We start from the raw sequence: 20,908 nt of genomic DNA, 5'->3' as shown, positions 1-20,908 counted from the left end.
CAGAGACAAATGAGATCCGAAAGCATGTGGTGTGTTGAGTCGTTCAGTCTTGACATGCTTTGTTTGCTTGGGAGATTTTCCGTTTTTTTGGTTGTTGTTGAGTTGTTGATTTGGCAAGGCCAGAAGAGAAAGAGCGCAAAAGTCTGCTCCTTGTTGCGCTATTGAGAGATTGTACATGATCTTTTCCTCGGCCTGCCCTGGAGTCGGAGGCGGGCACATCCCGTACGTATCCTCAAGACATCCGTAATCTCAGAAAATGATGGAAAGAAGACAAAAAACACAATCTGTTATGGTAGCTGGCACCAAACTCATGTGCCCCGGTATGTCTAATACCGTAAACGCCCAAAATCCGTTGTTCCCGATGGAGAGATGAGAGTTGTTGTTGGAGTTGCGCCGTCCCCCGTAAATTGTCGTTCCCAAGTAAGCAGAGTAGTTGAAGAGTCGAACAAACTTGGTGCTGGGGTTGGTGTCTTTTTTTTTTGTCGTTGTTTTGTGTTTTTGTGTAAAATCAAAAGGTAACAAGTCTCTTCTCCGTTTCGACTTCCTCCTTTTTTCGCTCTCTGATGAGCCGTTTGAGCCGTTCCCTTACCACCTACGAGTGAACGTGGAGTAGAGTACTAGAGCTCAGAAGGGGGTAGACGCCAGTGATTGGTAAAATGGGGAGAGAGAGAAACCGCCCGGGCCCGGTATATCCTGTATTTGGGGGAATCTTTGTTCCAGAAGATGCGGAAGAGAGAGTTGAAAGCAAGAAGAGCGGGAGGAGTGAATCTCGTTTGCGGGGGGGTATTAGTCCTCCTCGACTCCGGTAATCCACCAGAAAGGTTTATTCGGCCAACCTCGATGAGAAGTGGAGATGGGTTTTCAGAAAGAAAAGACAGCTCCCAAATGGTGAAGTTTCCAATCTGGTGTGGGAGAGAGGGGAGAAAGTGACGTGCCGGCATGAAAAGCAGACCTCCGTGGGATCGCGGTTCTCAGACAACCTCCTATCCTTGTGATGCAAATCCGGAAGGCAAAGGACCAAAATGACAAGAAAAATAACCGTGTTAAACGCCGTGACAGTACCATGATCGCTTTTGTATATGTGTTTTCTGGCTGTGTCTGGTCGAGAGTCAACTCAACCAACAAGACCAAAAAAGTCAACCGAAACCTCTCAGACGGTCTTGGGTGTTCGCGCGTTGCTGTGGTCGATAACGTCGTCGAGGTGGTTGCACATGGCCACGAACAGGTCAAAGAAGAGCTTGCTACCGCCGCGCTCCATCTCGGCTTGCATGGTTCCACTCCTCTTGAATGTCTTGCGACATCTGATGATCAGAGCGAGGTAGTGAGCGCGCAGCCGGGAGTCCGAGTCGGGGGTGTGGGCGTAGGCGTACTGGGCGGAGCGCAGGATGGTGCCGATATCAATACCGGACTGGAGACCCTGCTTGCGCAGAGCCAGGCGCTTGAGCTCCTCGAGCCCGTACCGCTCCGCAGCGCAGTAGATGACGGTGTCGCGGAGGATGTGTTGCCCGCAGCCCGAGACAAAGATTGTTGCCTCACTCGCGGTGGTACCGGTGGTTGTCGATGTGGGAGTGGAGGGAACGGCGGCTGCGCGGCCGCCTCGGGGGGTGTTTTCGGGGTTGGGGGAAGTTTGGGGAGTTCCTCTGACGGCGTCCTCGAGCTCCCAAGAGTTGCGGTGCCTGTTGTGGACGAGGCGGGGGTAGTAGTCACCCTTGTAGAGGTACTCGAGGACGGAGGAGAAGATCTCGGGTTCTTCGTCGGGGAGGGATATTCTCTTGCTCTGCGACTCGAAGAACTGGCCTCGACAGGCGGCCTCGAAGAAGGGCGACTGGAAGAGGACGTCCTCGTGAGCAGCAAACAGTCGACCCTCGCGTCCCACGGTCAAGGTGACGATGGGTGAAGGGGCCACGGACTTGCCCGTCTTGGTCGGCAGCGGCGCGGGGGCGGCTGGTGGGGCCATGGCGGGCTTCTCGTTGACGGACTGCTGCATTTTCGATAGCTTCTGGTGATCCCGGATCGAGCTTGACTTCTTCAGCCTGGACGTCTTGTCGACACGGACGTTGGGGTCTTGCGACCTGAAGGTACGCTTGAACAGCGACATGACGGTTGTGATTTGCTAAGAGAGAGCGGGCGTTGTAGGCCCGAAGAAGTCGTTGTTGTTGCTGATGCTGATGATGTTGCCGATGTTGTTGTTCTGATTAAGGAATGACAACTCGAATGGGGAACGATAGAGTAAAGACTAGGGAAGCTGAGACGATGGAGAGCGCGTTGCCCAGGGACCTTATATGTCTTTGTCTATGGGATGAGAAGACTTGTAGAGAGCGACGAAATGAGCGAATAGAGGAGAAGGAGGAATGACGAAGTTGGAGGGGTGTTCGGATTGGAGGGGGGAGGGGGGGATAGAGCGAGAGAGAGAAGAGAGTGAGAGAAGTGAGGGACGAGTGACACACAAAAAGATTGACTAGGGGTCCGGGGTGAGAGATGCCTCCTATGGAAAGGGAATTCAGTAACGAACGGCCCAAGGAGGTATTCCCAACTTGCAACTTTGCGACCCTTTTTTGGTTGTGGTTGAGGGGGGGGGGGGGGAGGGGGAGAACAAGAGGGAAGAGGGGTGAATTGCGGAGGGGGGGCTTTCATATTTATACCATCACGTTAAGTTGGTGATGTTCTTAGGCTGGATCTTTTCTTTGGCAGGGTATCATTGGCTGGCGTATTCCCAACCGCCGCATTTCTGGGTGGCGGCGGGAGGTGTGTTGCGTAGTGCGAGCCGCGTGTTTGATAGGACGAACACCAAGCACACCCGTCCCTACTGCCAGTTCCAAGTGATCACTGGCAAGTACTCGCAAGCACCATCTCCACGCCAGAAGGTACTTGATGTTCAGCAGGCAGGGTAAACAACTGGCGCGCGTTGCTGACGCTTGGGGGGGAAACCTGGAACTGGTGCAAAGAGCTGAACGGCCATGAACGCTGTTGGGGCACATTGCCAGCTGCGGACCGGGCAGACATGGACAGCCCAGGCAGCATCTCAGCCTAACCACGACCAAAATGGAACGTCGGGGATGTTAGTGACTTCACCCGCGGTACTTGCCAACTGCCAGTCTGCCACTCAGCTTTCACCGTTGCAGACTGTTAGGCTCTCTCTTCTCTGTGCTTCACCAATGGAACAAGGACATGGAAGCAGTGAGTGACTTCAGGATGGCAGCAAGTACCTTACTCGCAAGTTGCAACGGCTCTATGACTGGACGGATACGCAATGGCAGACTGACACGAATGATTATGAGAGAAATACGTATCTTTTCTCAGGGTATCCGCCATGGAACCGCCGCGCCTCCAACCGGGGAGTAGCCGCTAAGGCACCCGACACTTTCCCCTTTGCCTCAAGAGCCAGACCTAAAAGTTAAGTCTAACTACCTATCTGAGGTACCTCATTGTACAGCGTGTCTACGCAAGTGCCAGAAGTACTTTGCAATAACACATACCGGTACTTGTGGAGGCTCCCCTTGGAACAAAACGGTCACCGGCCATCGGCCCTGGGCCCAGACCAGAAACCTCCCCCTCCCCTCCGTGCCTTCTCCGACCCCCCCGAGATTGGGAACGGGCCTCCCGGTGCGTTGGCAGACTGGATCTGGAGTACTTGGGTACTTCTGGGCAGGTATCTTTCTTCACCTCATGTTCTCAATTGGGCATGGCTCAGGTACATCCATCTTGTACCTCTTGTTCCTTCTCCCGAATCCGCCAAGAGACAATCGGAAGGGTCCAAAGTCGGGAATGGCGGCCCAAGAAACCTCATCCCGAGACACCTCACCATCCTCGCATGCGCTGTCGTCAGGACCGCACGTGAGGTCATCGCAACGCGGGGCTCCCTCAGTTGCGCGAGTCCTTGGTGGTTCTTCTCATTTCCCTCTTTCAGACTCGACACCTCAGGATTGTGTTACCTCCTGAACACCTCGGGACATCATCTCAGGAGTCAAACGATACCTGCCCCATGGATCCCTCATGGACACCAGAAGAAGTCGCGAGAAGGCGGTCGACGACCCCTTGGCACCATCATTGGCTCGTTGCCCGGGTCATGAGCACCCATACCCTCATCAAAGTGCCCAACAACCTACCTTACCTAGATTCCGTGATCGATAAGGTATCCGACTGATTCGGCCAAGCTGCCAACTCACTGACGGCTCGACATCTGCCCTTCCGGTTGGTGAGTTCGTCGTCTGGACATGCCGCCCACGGTTGCCATGGTTGCCATCTACTCTGTCCTCGCAGGATCGGGACTGCTAGAGATGCTGCACCCTCTGCACCTCTGCATCTCTCCCCTCATCGCCGCCTCCCCCGGATCGCCCAAGCTTCCGCCCTACCACGCGGGATTGGATAGAGCCTCATGCTCTCTGCAATACTTGGAGACCTGAACTTGCGTGTAGGTGCCTTACCACGCAGTTCCTCCTCCCAGTCCACGGCCTTTCCACGACTGAGAGCTCGCCAGCGTCTACCTTCTCTCCCCAGACTGCTTCACATTGGTCTCAGTAGCGCCGTCGTGAACGCATTCAGACCTCACTGTCTCACTAGCCACAACCTAACTTTATTTCATCCAAACCACTCTGAACCCCATCCAAATCCAAACTCGCTCAAAGCCGCATGAACGACAATTCTCTTCCATAATCAGTCACCTACCTACGGATACCTCAGTCAGTTCTGACTTGCCAGGCCAGTCATGCCGTTGCTTCGGACTCAACTTCTAGAATCCCCCGTTCGGCTCGTCTCGACTCTCAACCCCTCCTCCTCCTTCTCAGCCCAACATCCCAGTATTGGTCTCTTTGGTCCATGGATCGATCCACGAACCCTTGCAACCAAACCCCTCCTCTTGCTCCCCCCTCCCACTTCCTCCTCGGACAAAATCACATCGTCGACTTTGCGTCCCTCTTCGAGATTGGCGTTTGCCGCTAGTCGGGCAGATTCAGGCACAAAATCACCGCCGCCAATCATCAAGAGCCACCACGACCCCGTCCCGCTCGCTTGTCTGCCCCAATCCCTGCTCTCCGCCTGTCTTCATCGTCGGTAAGCCCAGTGACCTGCATCACCGCCTCAACACCGCTCCTTGCCCCCAGCTCCATGATCCATCCATCGCTCTTCCCCTCGCGTCCCGTCCCGTCAACGCCCATGATACCATTACCTGCCAACCTTAGTCGTGGATTCCCCTTCCAAGTTCCCAGCAATCACAATTCATTCGTCAGACAGTGCCTCGGTCCCTGGAGATCTAGGGATTGCGTGTTGGAAGTCATAATGCTCTAGGTTATTTTGGTAATCGTATGTTCACCCTCCCTGGCATCTTGCCCTCCACCGCCTCGAGCGGTGCACTACACCATCCTCGACTCCAGCCCGATGCATGCCTTATCAATCCTACATTCTGAGGCATCCGTCCACTGTACCTATCAACGACGCATGGCCAAGCCCGATGGAACCGGCCACCACCGCCGTGCTCACCGCCCGACGCCTGCCCCGTTCATCTCCGACAAGACCCGTCTAGACCGAAAGTCCCTCAGTGGCCCGCCACCGCGGCAGCGGCGGCAACCCGTCTCGTGTGGGCAGCTCGGGCCATGTTCTCGCGCATACCAACGAGACCGTACATGAATGCGTACACTAGTCGACAAGTCAGTATAATCTTGGTTAAAGTCACCAGGTACCAGAGGGAACCCACTGATGGGAGCAAGGATTACAAATCCAATCGACGATGCCACAACGGCCTCACGGGATCCGACATTCTTCTCGTTCAGCCAGTAAAAGGCATCGGCGCCAGTCTCGACTTTGCCGATGGCTGCCCAACCGAGATAGAGACCCGCGAAGAAGATGACGCCCAAAGTGTGTGCGCCAACGCCCTGCCCGTTTCATTCGTGTCAGTGTATGTTTCTTGCCTCAGGTACAAGGCAACTCACAAAGGGGCGCTTGATGCTGTTGAGCCAGAAGATCTCAATGAGAGAGACGGCTGATGTGATGCCGAAGAGGTTGATGATTACAAAGGCCTTGTACCAGCCCTTTCCGAAAATCTCCGTGACTGAGATTATGGTATTAGACCAAGTCAACATCAACAAGACGTCATGGCTTACAAGGTTCATGTGGCCCATTCTTGTGTGAGTCTTCCAAGCTGGTCCATTCGGATGCAAAAGCGTCTCCAATCATGTCGGCCATGGCGGAGCCTCCGGATGGCTGGGGTTTGGGGGGCTCTCCCGTGTTCTTGTCGTCGTGCTCCAAGGTAACAAACCAGTAGATGACTGTGTTCATGAAGGTAAAAACAGTTGTGATGGTGTAGAACAAGGTGAAGTAGAACTGCTTGCGAAGACTGGCCATGTCGTAAGGCAGTGACAGGGTTCTCAATGCCCAGTACTCCCAGCCAGTACTGGTCTCCTCGATATGTGGATGATAGAGATGAGTGTAGGTCCAGCCCTAGGATTAATGATCGAGGTCAGCAACAAGCCATAACTCAGAATTCCTACGCTGTAGGCTGACATACCAGTACAACCGCATGGTAGGCCAAGAGTAGAGAAAAGGTGACGACGGAGAAGTCAAAGACCACTCGCCAGTCAGAGTAGGCAGACTCTTCTTTTCGCAGCTTGTAGTCAAGAACCGTAGCTCCGACTGCGGTCAGGTAAGCAACGATACCACCTCGAACCCAGCACAAGTGGTTCTGGGAGAAGGACCGCCAGGGTGAATGGCATGCTCTCAGAAACGCAGGCTAAAGAAGATAGGTTAACTGAAGCCGTGAATATGCCTAGCAATCGACAATCGAGCGTACATGGTCTTGAACCTGGCCATAGGATGCCGGCGTGGGCAGGCCATGTCCATCATGGTATTCCGATTGCCCGTGGAGCAAGGGAGTGGTGACGGAGGCGTCCATCGCGTTGGCTTCTAACGGAGGCCAGGCAGGATACTGAAGAGAGGTCGTCGAAGTTTGGAATCTGAGAGAGATGATGCTTTGGGCGCCCTGATAATGTTTAATTTACAGAAGAAGGCTGACGGCTTGTTGGTAAACACCAGGCGAAGAGCTTGAGGAAAAGACTGAGAGAGGGATGTCAGGTCGAGGAGCGGGGGGATGCGATGGGATAACGTAGGACAGAGACATGTGGAATATTTTAGAAGGGAGCTGCTGCCTTCCACCTGTCGGTAAAGCTGCGACTGCCGATGTTGGCTATGACGCCCAAAGAAGGAAGTCATGTCGGACATATGTGCCTGTCTCGTTCATCCACAATGGCGGAAGGAAGTGAGTGATCTGTGAAGCCCCGGTTGAGGTTTAGGAAGGAAGGTAACGGGCAGCGTTGGTTGTCAGTCAGTCAGGAAGACATTGTTCGTGCCACTTGTGGTACATACAAAGCGAGCCATTGATACCAGCGCTGTGACTTGATATTGGGAAACCCACGACGGGTGCTGGTGAGTTCTTATATTTAACTGGACCTGCGAATATCCTAACTCCATCTATGGTGAGTAGGAGCTCATCGTGTTTGACTTGTAGCAAATTCCTGCAAGACGACTGGTATCCAATGCATGTTATGGTGTACATTTAACTCAATTGCTGCTTAAGCTGCAGGAATGCTTTGTATACCATGACTTATGTGGTTCTCCCTACGAAGAAGATGCAGCTTGCAGCTTGGAGATGATAGATGAGGCAGGCTCACTGGACCAGAGAGCTCCAAGCAGAAGGAGAATAAACGGTGGTCTGTGCACCACGCCCGTCAGGTTGAGCCGACCGTTGGTGAGAACCGATAAGATAAGTAGAGTACGTACCTCAGGATCTCCATTGACACGTTCCACGTCTGCAAAAGAGCTGGCCTGTGCTCTTGCTCTTGCTTCCAGCTTCAAGGAAGGTGCGTTGCTGGCCAGAACTCAACTCCAAACTGACCATCACGACCCGAGACCTGCCACCACCGACAACGCTACCAACAACACCGCCCGCACTTATCAGAACCGCCGGAAACATGTTGTCGAGTCTCGGAAACCCGCGCCAGGCAGCGTCGCAACTGCTCAACTTTGCGCTGATCCTCTCGACTGCCTTTATGGTGTGCACATCGGCCTTCCCCAAAGAAGCTCTTGCTAACTCCAGTGGCAGATGTGGAAGGGTCTTTCCGTGATTTCCGATTCCCCCAGTCCGATTGTCGTCGTTCTCAGTGGTTCCATGGAGCCTGCCTTTCAGAGAGGCGATCTCCTTTTCCTTTGGAACCGCAACCTGATCCAGGAAACCGACGTTGGCGAGATCGTTGTCTACGAAGTCAAGGGCAAGAATATTCCCATTGTCCACAGAGTGGTTCGCAGATTCGGCTCTGGGTAAGCTACTCGTACACTCCGTCTCCCATTGCTTTCCTTGCTAACCGAGAGGCTCGTTATAGACCGGAAGCGAAGCTCCTTACCAAGGGCGACAACAACAACTCCGATGACACTGGTTCGTGGCTCCCTCCCTTCGAGTTCTCCGTGACGTGAGTAAAGACTGATCCAAAGCAGAGCTCTATGCCAAGGATCAGGACTACCTTGTGCGCAAGGATATCATCGGCAGCGTCGTCGCATACATCCCCTTCGTCGGCTACGTTACGATCCTCCTTTCAGAATATCCGTGGTTGAAGACGGCAATGCTGGGAATAATGGGCTTGGTAGTGGTGCTGCAGAGAGAGTAGACTCGTCATTATGGCCAGAAAATTGATACTCACATTCGAAACCAGTCAGGAGCCATCGAGCGACAGAATCGCGACAGCCGCTGCAGAGACCAACAAGATTGGAGAAACAGCACATTTGCGGTTTTTTAGGGTAGCCGTGACGGTGATACTTGGATTGATTGATTTCGATGACCGATGGGGCCTCGGTCTCGTACGTGAGATTTGGCGGGGCTTTTGCCAGCCACCGCAGCGCTTCTGTGAACTGAGACAGACATCCTGAGGATTTACCATTGTACAGCTGGCACCCAACGCTGGGGTTTACAGAGATGAGAGAATCATATCGTCAGGTCTCATAGTGGAAAAACCTCCAGCGCAGCAACTACCGAGGTCCAGGCGTTAGACACAATATGTCTCCCATTCCCTCGAGGACCGTTATGCCCTCGATCTCGCAATCGTAGTGCATCTTCAGCTCTCGTGGCACGAACTGGGGTTTCTTTGTGTCTAGGCAGCCAACGGCACAGCTGACAGGGTTCTGCTTAAGGCCCATATGAGCCAAAATTGTGGTCCAATGGCAAGACCCTGATCTCCGCCGCCAACTGGTTCTAGCCAGGGGCGCCGTCCTTTTTGGGACGCGATTGTTACCGCGCCGGTGCCTGTATCATGCACCAAACCGTTAGAAGAGCGGCACAGTCGTGCGATAAAATGAGCCAAAATTCCGGTGCCGAAAATTTGAACCAACGCCTGTGTCTCTTGCTCCTTTTCGGTTCGTGTTGAAAAGCGCCATCGGTTTTGTTGCCGCTCATTTTGCGGTTCGGACTACACCAGAATCGTGTACTCTCGTGTTATAAAGTCGCTGTCGAAGTGTATAAGACGCTCACTGAGCCACTCAAATTCATCATGGCTTCAACGCAGTACGCACCACAGTCGCAGTACGCACCGCCTGATGGCTTCGAAGGCTACGTGCCATACGCGCAACAAGCTCCTCAAGAAATCCCATTCAACGCAAAATGGCACCGAGCAAAGATTGTCATTCGCGGCTTCAATATTGCGTTCAGCGCCATCGTCCTCGGCATCTCGCTCTCTCTCATATTTTACTCATTCTCAAGTTCATTCTATCTTGTATTCAGTGGATTCCCCGTAAGCAGTGTGCTCCTAGAATGACGGTTTAATATCGGGGACATGAGATATCTAACCCGCTTTTAGGCAGCCGCTCTTGTGTGTTGGGAAACCTCTGAACTCATCACCATCTGCGCGAGAGGCGGGAGGCGTGGAATCCACCCCGGTGCTCACGTCGGAATGCACTTGCTCTTCTGGCTCGTCTTCATGGTGGCCACTGGATGGGAGATTGCAAACATCATCCTCCGCGATGGTCCGCGGTCGTGGGTGTTGAGTGGTGGCCAGGTCACCTCTATGCAGGATGCTGTAATGGCGTTCACTGCCCTCTTGTTGTTAGTACTCGATATGAGTGTTTCGAAAAGCCTCGGGATGATCGCTAACACCTCATAGTATCGACAATTTCACCCTCTTCGTCCGCGCCTGTATTGAATGCAAGCAGCGCAATGCTCGCCCTCCTCCCGTTTATATGGTGCCTATCAACGGGCCGCCGCCGATGCAGCCTGCAGGTTCATACCAGCCCTACCCGTACTCGCCGCAGCAATCTTCTTTTCAACCGCAGCATGACAAAGGGCAAATGTCAGGAGCCAATGTTGATACAACTGAGAGGATAGCCGAAACCGGCCCAGACGGGACGTACTACGGTCCCGGAAGCCGAGCTTGATCGAGCACTGTTGGATGAGAGCTGTGGAGGACCTTGGATGCTTGGTATGGAAAACGGATGATACCCGAATATTGCGATCAGGGGCTGAATTCCATCGAGCAATGGAGTACAATGTTCATGACGTTAGACCATGTCATACTAGACTTAATTACATAATCTATAATCACAACTTCGATTGCCTATGACCATTGCATCTTTGAAGATGTGCATTGTACCGTTTTTGAGCACCGATATTGTCATAGATACATTCTTTATATTTATTTTTAGGCTGGGAGGGTATCGAGCTACCCTGTTTGACGCTCACTCAGACCACTGCACGTCAAAGTCCTTGAACTGAACCTCAAGATCGCTCTTGGCATCTTTGGCAGGCCGAGCAACCAAAGCGCCAACGGTCAGATTCCAATCCTTGCCAGTGCAGTCATCGTCTCCAAAAACCCAGCAAATCTCACGCAGCGGCACCTTGGTGCCGTCCTGCTTCACGTAGTACACCCAGAAGCTCGGGCCCATGAAGTCGCGCTCCTGCTCGATGAGCACAGTGATGCTCTTGGTGTCCTCAAAGGCGGCGAGAGGGGTAATGCTCCAGTCGGCCCAGCGGTCGCAGGCAACGGTGCTGAGCTGTGGCGTGCCTTGGTAGTACTCCAGGCCGGTCTTGATCCATCTCTTCTCGCGGCCAGAGTTAGAGTCAAAGGTGACGATGAGGCCTGCCTGGTCGTACTGTTCGGTCCAGTCTGCGGTGAATGTAATTTTGGCAGACTTGAATTGGCTTAGGGGCTTGGCCGGAACCGTTTTTGTGGGAGCTAGGTTTGTTAACTTGCGGCATATGTTAGGAGTGAGTCTAAGTTACCATCGTAGACGTTGTGAGCAGGCGGCTTCTTCCATACGTCTGTGTTGGGGGCAGCGGAAAGGGTAAATGAAGACATGATTGACTAGATTAAGGTATCTTGATTGTGTTGTACTCGCCAAGAATAAAGAGAGTATATGTGTAGAAATTGCGTGGATATACTGAAGTTGAGAAAATGAGGCAGAGAATAGTGATGGGTGCTTGGAGGTTTAAATAGGCTTGAGCGAGAATGGTACTACGGCTCGTTCTGCACCGGACACTTCAATGCAGATGGTGTGAGAGTTACCAAGTAAGCTACCTACTTGGTGACTTCCCGCACTTGCCCCGCAGTAAGCAACACGAAGTATTCATACTTGTAGGATGTTTGCCGATCTAAGGTGTCATGCAGGGTCTCTTCACCTTGTGTCGTTGTGACGGTGCAATGGGCCGATAAGCCGCCCATACCGAAACCGATTTCTCAGTACTTAAAGCGCAATTGGGTTTCCGGGCTTTTCATAAGGGCCAGTAACACGAAGAATCATGGTTAGGAGTAGTTTGTAGCGCTATAAACCTGAAAGGAGAAGCTCCGTGAATCTTCATTCCCGCTTAGGATGCTTATGGATCCAAAGAGGCCTCATGATCAGGACAAGTGTCGATAGAATGTTCGCTTGAACCTACATGTCACTGATCAAGTTGCCCCGCGATTCCCTCAGCACGCGGGGCAAAGCAGAAGTGACTCGGCCCGCAGGTGGAAGAGCTTAAGGGATTGGCTGGCGCCGGTTACCAGCGGAGTCTCCGCCGATAGGCATTGTATCTGTATCTGCTGAGAATACTGCCTGATTTGGAAGCAGTTCCCGCAAGGTAAATTCAACTGATCGAGTTCTTCAAGTTGATGACAGGCATTGTTCAGTTAGGAGGACAGAGAATCTCAACAGCCACATCAGTGAGGCTATATTGATGTGATGTTGCTGGAAGTATCTCCAGTGCGTCGTTGGAATATTTTAGTTGTGCAGACAGACGCAGATTCGAACCAGCAGCTCTGGAACAAACACGAAAAAGTGGATATTCCCTTTTATGGAAAGTAACGGAGATTGACTCAGCAAATGCCTACATCCCACCACTGACTGCGCACCGGCCTTCCATCTCACAAACGTGCACCTTCCCCCGCTCGACCATCTCGTCGCCAACCCCACAAAATTTCCCATTCTTCACCTCATTCCGCCGACCACCAGTATCCCTCTGCAGACACCTCTGCAGACAAGCCATAGCAGACTCCATCTTCAATTCACTTACACTCTATTCGCCCATTGTATTACTCCTGCCCACATCACCAAACGCGTCGACAAACCTCGCACCAAGCCACGCCTGCGCACGCCATTGCTTTTATCCACGTCGTCTGAGGTGTGAAGGCGAAGCAGACTGGCAACCTCTGTAGCCTAGTGCTGGAGGAAAGGGGATGTTCACGAGGCCATTCGCAGCTTCGTAATCCGCATCTTCCAAACGCCCATGCTGCAAACAACTCTTCCTTTCTCGACAAAATTCTCCTAGGCCTCCCGAACCCCCCGCGAGTCGCCTCCGCCTTCGCAAGGTGCCCCTCGTCGAAACAATGTCTTCCTTCCTAACGCCCACCAAAAAGTCCCAAAAGCCGGCTGCTAAGTCGAAGCCTTTCCAACCACCGAACCGCATTCGAGCCATTCGCGAGCAAGCCGAACGCCAGCAAGCTAGCGCCGCCGCAGCCGCAGCCAACGCTGCTGCTCAGGCACAACAGAATCGAGCAAGACCCCCTACTGTCGCCATCTCGAACCGCCCACAATGTCCGAACAAGGCCTGTGTCAAGCCCAATGTCGTCGATGGCATCTGTCAAACCTGCGGTCGTGTCGCCGATGACAGCAACATCGTTGCCGAAGTTCAGTTTGGCGAGACCTCTTCCGGTGCTGCCATGGTACAGGGAAGCTATATCGCCGCCGACCAAGCTGGCGTGAGGAGCATGGGCCCAGCCTTTCGCCGTGTTGGTGGTTCCGACGACAGAGAGAAGACCATCCGCGAGGCTCGCGCTCTGATGCAGGGTTATGCTCAGCGCCTCAATCTCAGCGATAACACTGTCAACACCGCTGTGCAGTGTTTCAAGCTTGCCTCCCAGTCAGGTTTCACACAGGGTCGAAAGATCATCACCGTCGCAGCTGTCTGCCTCTACGCTGCATGCAGAATGGAAAGGCCGTGTCGCGTTATGCTCATCGATATTGGCGACATTATCCAGGTCAACGTGTTTGTATTAGGAAGAACCTTCAAAGCCTTGACCAAGACTCTTTGCCTCTTCCCAAGCGGAGAGTCTCCGGTCTTCCCGGAAGACATCATCTACCGATTCGCCTCCAAGCTCGAATTCAAGCATATGACCAATCGCGTCGCCGAGGACGCTGTCCGCCTTGTCCGTCGCATGAAGCAAGATTGGATCGTCATGGGCCGTCGTCCATCCGGTATCTGTGGAGCGTGTCTTCTGATGGCTGCTCGAATGCACAACTTCCGGCGAACCGTTCGGGAAGTTGTATATATTGTCAAAGTCACGAACCACACCATCCAGGAACGTCTCGAGGAGTTCAATGTGACAGAGACCAGTAAAATGACGGTGGAAGACTTCTTGTCTCAAGATTTCGGCTCTAGCTCTCATGACCCCCCGTCTTTCTACCGGAACACCGAGGCTTGGCAAGCGCAGCAGGCAGAGCTTGGCAAGAAGCGGAAGCGAACTATCTCAGACGACGGTGATAACAACAGGACGACACCTGCGCCCTCTCTGCCACCGCCTGATTTGTCTGCAGCGCCGACTATTGAGTATCGTCGAGATAAGGACGGCTACATTATCCCCCCTCTCCCGTCCAAAATTGCCGTCAACGAGCCGGCTTTAAGGGATGCTAACAGCACCCAACATCTTGAGGGCCTGGCTCAAGAATTCGGCGACGCGGAGAAGGAAAATGAAGAGTCATCACAGACGGATGCTGGCAGTGAAAAGACGCGGCAACCGAAGCCGTCGTTGCCAATCAACGAAGAGTGGGAGGAAGATGAGGCAGAGATGGAAGATCAGATCTCGGAAATTATGAATGATCCCGAGACCTACGAGCACGCAAAAGCTTTCAGCAACGCCGAGCAGCGAGCTCGCATCCACTCGATCTGGGCCCTCCAGCAGCAACCAGACAAGTCTGTCTCAATGGCGCCCGAGGTTGGCGAAGACGAGTTCGCCGATGATCCTGAAGTTGCAAACTGCATGTTGACTCCTGATGAGATCAAGATCAAGGAGCTTCTGTGGGTCAATGAAAACAAAGACTGGCTGCGCGCATCGCAGGAGCGTCTGTTCCGCAAGAAGCTGGAGGAGAAGAAGCCTAAGAAGGATCGCAAGCGGAAGAAGCGCCCTCGTATTGGCGAAGGCCAGACGACACCTGCCAGCACACCAGGCGAGGCTGCTGTGAATGTCATGAAGGAGCGTGGTTTCTCGAAGCGCATCAACTACGAGGCTATCCGACAGATGTTCGACGTCGCTGGTCAAGGTGACCCGGGCTCCCGGCCTGAGAGTGAAGCTGCGAGCCGTCCTACGAGCAAGGCGCCTAGTGTTGTGGACGACCACTACGACGAAGAAGAAGAAGAAATCGAGCCCATTGATGGCGACGGGGGCCATGAGCACCAAGACGACGAGTACGGTGGTGGGGATGACTACGATGACATGGGCGACGAATCCCACATGTACGATGAGGACGATCAGGGGATGGGTGAAGACGATGACGACGACGACTTTGGTCTCAATGACGACGATGAGTGAGCATACTCAGTCGCGCAATGTCTTGTCTTTTAGGAATTGGGCCAATCGTGGAGGATGGCTTGCTTGTAGTTGATACCCCATGAGCTTCGAATATGTCGAGGCCCCGGCTGCGCTGCCCACACACATGATTGCGCGTCTTATGGATAGAGCATCCTAGACCAGAACAGCAATTTGCATAGACTTTTTGGCAGGACCTGTCGACTCAACTGGCGTGTTTGTGATATTTACTGCCCCCAGCATCTTCACCATCAGCTCCGATGGTTTGAAAGCTACCCCGCTTCCCCACTTGCGACCGAGCATCCCTTTGGACGATCCCTGACATCCATAGTGTTGTGAAATCACAAAAGCTACCATGTCAACGAGTCACAAGATTGGAAATTGCGGACACACCCAGCTTCCTTCACCTGCCTTTCCGGCTGTCATTGAATTCCGGCATGTCCAAGACACCGGGCCGTCCGCGACCCACCCTGCTCCGGCCGGACGGACATTGAAACAGCCTTCAAGCACCCGCAGCCATCGCCCCTCAAGCCTTCTTCACTGTGACTTCGAACTTACACCGCTCAGATACCAGAGGCTATCGCTACAGCATCAAGGGCTTCTAGCTCTCGCATCGCCGACGGAGAAGCCAGAAATGCCCTTCCTTCGCGAGTGCAAGGCTTCTTACTCAGTCAGTCGACTCCGGCTTTCATCGGAAAACAAAGGATACGGCCGGGTGGCGCAATGGCAGCGCGTTGCTTTCCGGTGGCAAAGGTTCTGGGTTCGAGTCCCAGCTCGGTCGAGTCGATTTTTGATCCCCTTGGGAATCGTCCGTATCCTTTTGATAGACAATGGTAATTAATTTGAATGAAGTTTAGAGGGTCAGGGTGGCTAGATCTGCTTTGTTTTGACTGTCAATTAGTGGGTCTGTGGTATGCATTGCAATAGTTTCCCAATTGCAGCTGCTTACACACATCCTGATTCAATTGGTCTTGCAGAAGATGGAGAACTGTGCGGTAATTAGGCGTACAGGATCTTGGAATATGGCTTTGGTCTCTGCGTCTTCCTTGGGAGGGGTCACATAGAATTGATTTCATTGCTATCTGGTGTCTTTCTTGTCACTTACCATCAATCTATTGGGGCATGTGTTGACGGTAGGTATCTCGGACCATTCTGATCAAGTGTGACTGACAACTCAATGACGCAACCTGCTCTCTCATTCCCACAATTGCCAGACTCTCTAGAATTAGACTTGACATTGTCACTTCTTTGTCACTTCAACTGAGCTCATTCCTTGTGATCTCTTCTGCCTGGCTGTGCGTTGAGTAACAGCTGAGGTATGAAAATACCAGACGTTCAAGGGCGAATTTGGCATCACTTGAAGGACTGTTTGGGTTGAAGTATGCTCACAGATGAATATAACTGTACAGTAGACGAAGACCCCCAAGTTTACGAGATTGCGGAAAGACCGGAGTTGGAAAGACGAAATGGAGCTGGTCAAGTAACTGGTAATTTATCTCAATCGATGTTGTCTTTAGACTTTGCCAATTGGTGTGACAAAGTCCTCAAAGTGTATGAATGTAGACTGCCGCCCTCAGCCACCCGAATCTCAACTGCCCTTCACATATTTCGTCAGAACAGAAGGAAATGACAAACCTGCCATCGCATCCTCCAATGTCAACCGCCTCATTAGACGAAGTAAAAGCTCGGAGGAACCATTGGCTCAGGTCCAAAAAGGCTAAATACCCGCCAAGTCGCACCAACCATGATGTCCGGCCGCCCTCACAGTCAGCCAGCCGCCCCGAGTCGCGAAAAAAAAGGCCAATGCCGGAGCCGGACTGTGTTTACGCCGTCCAATGGCGGGCGTTTGCGCACCTCCTCTCGTGTCGGGCAAGTCACATCGGCAGGCACCTTGCAAGGCTTGCATGAGGGGAAAGAGGGCAGATCAGCGGGGGTGTTCAGGGGGGAGGAAGGGCGGAATCTGGGGTAAGATCCCTGCGCTCCTCGGCTTGGAGGTGTCGTGAACTGCTGGCTGAGCATGTGTTCGTGATGGGGACGACACGGGTAGGTGTTTGTTCTGGGGGGGAGCTGAGGCACGTTGGGTAGATGAGCACATGGGGTTCTCGGCCGAGGGGGCATGTGAAGCTTTCTGGCTTCCAGGATTGTGACGGCACGATCCTACGTCGCCTAATTCTTGATGTGGTAATTGAGTGTCCTTGACCGATGGTGTTTGCGGGGGAATATTACCTTGATGGAAGGTCGCTAGATGTTGAATAGGTGTGATAGGCGGAGGAACATGAGCCAACATGCAAGCTAAAATGTAGTTAATGTGATGAGAACAACGATGATGTTCTGGAATCATACGAGCAATGAGTATAAAGAGCTGGTGGAGGTCGCGATATTCAGAATGGTGTCTCGGTCAATCAGCAGTCTTAGATCCAGATTCAGATCCATACTTTTCTCAATACTCAAGCAAAGCTCTCGGCTGTGTTAGTCCACAGAGACCTCGACCACAGACAACATGCTTCTCAAGTTCTCCCTCCTCGGCCTCTTCGCCACCTCAGTCCTCGCCGACGGCGCCGCTATCGTGGCCGCTATGGATGAGATCGCGGCCCAGAACACGGAGCTGGGCGACACCGTGTCGTCCTGGGATGGCGGCCTCTTTGGCACGCTCCCCATCATCATCGACTCCACCAAGCTCCTCATCAAGATCAACGAGGCCACCAAGGTCGCCGAAGACTCGGAGCCGCTCAGCGCCCTCGAGGCCATCGGGGTGGCGCAGGCGACGCAGAAGCTGTCGAGCGGCGTGCAGACCACGCTCACCGCCGTCGTTGACGCGAAGCCCAAGTTTGACAAGCTCCTGCTGAGCCCGGTCATTCTGCTCAACCTCAAGTCGGAGCAGAGCGCGACGGACAAGTTCAGCGCGGCTGTCATTGAGAAGGTCCCCGAGGCGTTGCAGGCCTTCGCTAAGACGCTGATTGAGCCGATTGATACGGCGTTCAACAATGCCATTGACGCTTACAGCTGAGTCAATGCATCGAACGGCTGGAATGCTTATGAGCGAGGGGATTGGAAGAGTTATTTATAATGAGGAACGACTGCTGTGAGGTTGGGGCGGGCTTGAGAAGACGGGATGATGAATTTCTTCTTGTACATACTTGATGTCTTTCGACATATCTTCATGCAGAGCAAACGCAAATCTAGAGTCTTATCTCACCCATCGTTACGGCTCCCAAGCGCGGACCAATGTATCGTCACAGGATTGAATAGGTAATGCAAGACAGACACACAGTAACGGCACAAGGTAGGATATCATGATTTTCATTGATACGAAACTAGGAAACAGGTTGCCGCTGCAGACCGTGAGAGGGAGACTCTTTTCACCAACAATAATTGGTCGGTTGTATGGGGCTGACTTTGTTCGCTCTTCAGACACTTGCTTTCAAGGTCTATAACTTTTGCGCTTTTGTCTACCGTCATTCCCGTCGATTCGACGGGGAGTGTAAGAATGTGTAACATAAGGAAACAAGAAGGGCACCGATAGCCAATGTGTATGAGGCCAGGGATGGCAGGTGCCTATTACTTGAGGACACCTTGCCACGCCATCCTCAACCGTTTTTTGTCGCATTAAACATGCAGGATAAGTCAAACGCTACGGCATCGGCTAGATGTGTAGCAAGTTGACATCCGAGATGCTGCGATGGCGCTTGTGGCCCATGGGCATCTCACTGGATGCCTTGCGTTTTTGTGACATGGACTCTAGAGGACTGCGCGCTGCGTCACGCATCTGCTTCTTGGATCGTCGAAGGGGCGTCAAGGGAACGGCTGCAGTTTCGAAGCGATCTGACTTGAGACCACGCAGGGCAGTGTAGTTGTATGGACTGCTTAGGGCGAGGGAGTCTTGCGTGGCCTTGTCGCTCAGAATGAGACGTTGGTTGATCTGGTCGCGACGGAATGCTCCCACGTTGGTGGCGTTGATGTGGGAGTGGAGGTCAACATCGCTGGAAGCGGTGCGTGGTCGAGCAGGGGTAGAGTTCAGGGGATCGGCGTCCCACTGGTTGCCCTCGTCTTCATCCGCAGAGGACCGGCCCTCATCGAACTCGATGAAGTCGCTGATGTTTAGAGACTTTTCAACCTCGTCATCCTCCTCCTCATCGAATCCAACATCCGAGCTCTCATCGGCAGTATTGGGTTCGGACTGGAAGGGGAAAAAGGCCTCGGTAGGTCCCATGGCCTGAGTGTTGAGGTAGTCACCAAAGGTATTGGATGAGAACATTGCACTCATCATAATCTGTGCAGAACTGCTCATCATGGGAGAGGGTTGGTTCTCATCAATGGGGGCCAGAAATTGGAAGTTGAACTGTTCGGGGGACAGATCAAGCTGACGGCGACGATGGGGAGTGAAGATCATCATCTTTCGTGAGATGGGGTTCACAACAGCAATGGGCTTCCGCTCAGAGTTGTCGAGGTTGAAGCGGCCGACACGCGGCTGTCCACGATGGCCCTTGACCGGATGATCCGTGTCAGAATCATCCCACTGATCCGCGGAGGGTTCGGGACGCTTAATCTTGCGGCGGACAACTGGCTCCGGCTCATCTTCTTCAGTGGTATCACCATCAGCTAGTTGGGCGAATTAGCAATCACACATTCTCATGATTCTTGTCACAAAGAGCAAACTCACTCTCGTAGCCGTCTAGCTCTTGGGTTTCCTCAAGCGCTGCGACCGGAGTGGGCATCTCAGAGAGTTCGCCGGTGGTCATGGGAGTAGCAATTGGCGTATCATCATCGCCGAGTTCCTGAACGACAGCCTCAATATCCGAGTCTGCGTCAGGGGCGTACCCATAGGCTCCATGATAATCGCCATGGTAGTCCCAGAATGAATTTGAGTTTTCAGACTCGTCGTTTTCATCATCCTTTTCAATCTCGCGACGGAAGGCCGGATCGAGAGAGCTCTGATCGACAAAGATGTCGGGGAAGAAATCGGCATGATCATCTTCCGTATCGGTGGAGTCGGAATCACTCGAGGGAACATCAAAGCGCACGTGGCGCTCCGCAGGACGGTGGTGGTGATCAGAAGCAGCACTTTCGTCAACCTCTGACATGATGCCATCCCAACTGGCGGCATCCTCGATATCTGCTGCGCCATCGTCTTCGTCTTCTTGCTCCTGCTCCTCCTCTTCGTCTTCTTCTTCGTCGTCATCATCATCATCGTCATCATCCTCTTCTTCTTGGACGATGGGCGGCCGGGGAGGAATCGGGATGCTGGGGGTAGGTAGCACCTCGTGGAGAATATGTTCCTCCTCGGCCGCGTCGACATCTTCCTCGTCATCGTCAGAAGAATCACTAATATCTTCGACAGCAGAATATCCTCCTTCGTCAGACAGGTCGAAGGACGACGAAGAGGTAATAGAGTCGCGACGCTTGGCGGCTTTCCTCGAGGCCGAAGAAGCCTTGTTGCGAACGTTGCGTGACATGGTTGGTGGTGGTTAGGCAGGGGTTGAAACCCAATATGGTAGTATTCGGAGGGGTGGGAGTTTGTCTGGATAACCGGCGCTAATCAATGCCGTGCGAATGCCCAACAATGTGTATAGTTGTGTATTGTATGTAATTTGCTCTCTTGGTGAGCCTTGTTTGTAGGTAGGTCTAGGGCGACTGAATTATCGTGTCTTGGGTCGGATAGAGGGAGGGGTCGTGGTAGTCGGATTAGGTGGAGGTGAAGATATTTTCTTCAAGCGAATAGGCTTCTCGTAGCCCGGTGAATAGTGGGCTTGTTGATCGATTCTAGTGAAAAGCGATGCAGACTTCCGTCAATGGGCCAGAGACGTCCTCTCAATGAGGGCTCTGGACAGTGAAAGCCTGTTTGAACTTCGTCGGGAAACAGAATGGATTGAATGTCTCGATGG

At 53.0% G+C, this 20,908-nt stretch overlaps 9 protein-coding genes across 9 annotated transcripts; 4 read left to right on the top strand and 5 right to left on the bottom strand.

The window, feature by feature from the left end:
* Positions 1-1,150: 1,150 nt before the first annotated feature.
* CCOS01_04045 (uncharacterized protein) lies at positions 1,151-2,098 on the bottom strand (the record flags this gene model as incomplete). The annotated part of the gene is made up of 1 exon (XM_060452228.1): positions 1,151-2,098. One exon carries the CDS (start codon positions 2,096-2,098, stop codon positions 1,151-1,153), a length of 948 nt encoding a protein of 315 aa, XP_060316186.1.
* Positions 2,099-5,530: 3,432 nt separating this feature from the next.
* On the bottom strand, positions 5,531-6,883 carry CCOS01_04044 (uncharacterized protein; the record flags this gene model as incomplete). Its single annotated transcript, XM_060452227.1, has 6 exons — positions 5,531-5,631; positions 5,690-5,867; positions 5,925-6,043; positions 6,096-6,432; positions 6,500-6,721; positions 6,782-6,883. 6 exons carry the CDS (start codon positions 6,881-6,883, stop codon positions 5,531-5,533), a joined length of 1,059 nt encoding a protein of 352 aa, XP_060316185.1.
* A 1,075-nt stretch (positions 6,884-7,958) lies between these two features.
* Positions 7,959-8,648, top strand: CCOS01_04043 (signal peptidase I; the record flags this gene model as incomplete). The annotated part of the gene is made up of 4 exons (XM_060452226.1): positions 7,959-8,039; positions 8,090-8,304; positions 8,367-8,419; positions 8,479-8,648. 4 exons carry the CDS (start codon positions 7,959-7,961, stop codon positions 8,646-8,648), a joined length of 519 nt encoding a protein of 172 aa, XP_060316184.1.
* An 876-nt stretch (positions 8,649-9,524) lies between these two features.
* CCOS01_04042 (uncharacterized protein) lies at positions 9,525-10,404 on the top strand (the record flags this gene model as incomplete). The annotated part of the gene is made up of 3 exons (XM_060452225.1): positions 9,525-9,764; positions 9,831-10,075; positions 10,134-10,404. 3 exons carry the CDS (start codon positions 9,525-9,527, stop codon positions 10,402-10,404), a joined length of 756 nt encoding a protein of 251 aa, XP_060316183.1.
* Positions 10,405-10,704: 300 nt separating this feature from the next.
* Positions 10,705-11,324, bottom strand: CCOS01_04041 (uncharacterized protein; the record flags this gene model as incomplete). Its single annotated transcript, XM_060452224.1, has 2 exons — positions 10,705-11,201; positions 11,249-11,324. The coding sequence occupies 2 exons, from the start codon at positions 11,322-11,324 to the stop codon at positions 10,705-10,707; spliced, it is 573 nt and encodes a 190-aa protein (XP_060316182.1).
* Positions 11,325-12,830: 1,506 nt separating this feature from the next.
* On the top strand, positions 12,831-15,029 carry CCOS01_04040 (Brf1-like TBP-binding domain-containing protein; the record flags this gene model as incomplete). Its single annotated transcript, XM_060452223.1, has 1 exon — positions 12,831-15,029. One exon carries the CDS (start codon positions 12,831-12,833, stop codon positions 15,027-15,029), a length of 2,199 nt encoding a protein of 732 aa, XP_060316181.1.
* A 1,921-nt stretch (positions 15,030-16,950) lies between these two features.
* On the bottom strand, positions 16,951-17,367 carry CCOS01_04039 (uncharacterized protein; the record flags this gene model as incomplete). Its single annotated transcript, XM_060452222.1, has 2 exons — positions 16,951-17,037; positions 17,068-17,367. The coding sequence occupies 2 exons, from the start codon at positions 17,365-17,367 to the stop codon at positions 16,951-16,953; spliced, it is 387 nt and encodes a 128-aa protein (XP_060316180.1).
* A 159-nt stretch (positions 17,368-17,526) lies between these two features.
* Positions 17,527-18,033, top strand: CCOS01_04038 (uncharacterized protein; the record flags this gene model as incomplete). The annotated part of the gene is made up of 1 exon (XM_060452221.1): positions 17,527-18,033. The coding sequence occupies one exon, from the start codon at positions 17,527-17,529 to the stop codon at positions 18,031-18,033; it is 507 nt and encodes a 168-aa protein (XP_060316179.1).
* Positions 18,034-18,669: 636 nt separating this feature from the next.
* On the bottom strand, positions 18,670-20,479 carry CCOS01_04037 (uncharacterized protein; the record flags this gene model as incomplete). The annotated part of the gene is made up of 2 exons (XM_060452220.1): positions 18,670-19,625; positions 19,687-20,479. 2 exons carry the CDS (start codon positions 20,477-20,479, stop codon positions 18,670-18,672), a joined length of 1,749 nt encoding a protein of 582 aa, XP_060316178.1.
* Positions 20,480-20,908: the final 429 nt, after the last annotated feature.

This window comes from Colletotrichum costaricense (genome assembly GCF_030867565.1).
Source record: "Colletotrichum costaricense strain IMI 309622 chromosome Unknown Scaffold_4.1, whole genome shotgun sequence".
NCBI lineage: Eukaryota > Fungi > Ascomycota > Sordariomycetes > Glomerellales > Glomerellaceae > Colletotrichum > Colletotrichum costaricense.
Note: the sequence above shows the minus strand (reverse complement) of the source record. Positions and strands in the feature narration are given on the sequence as shown.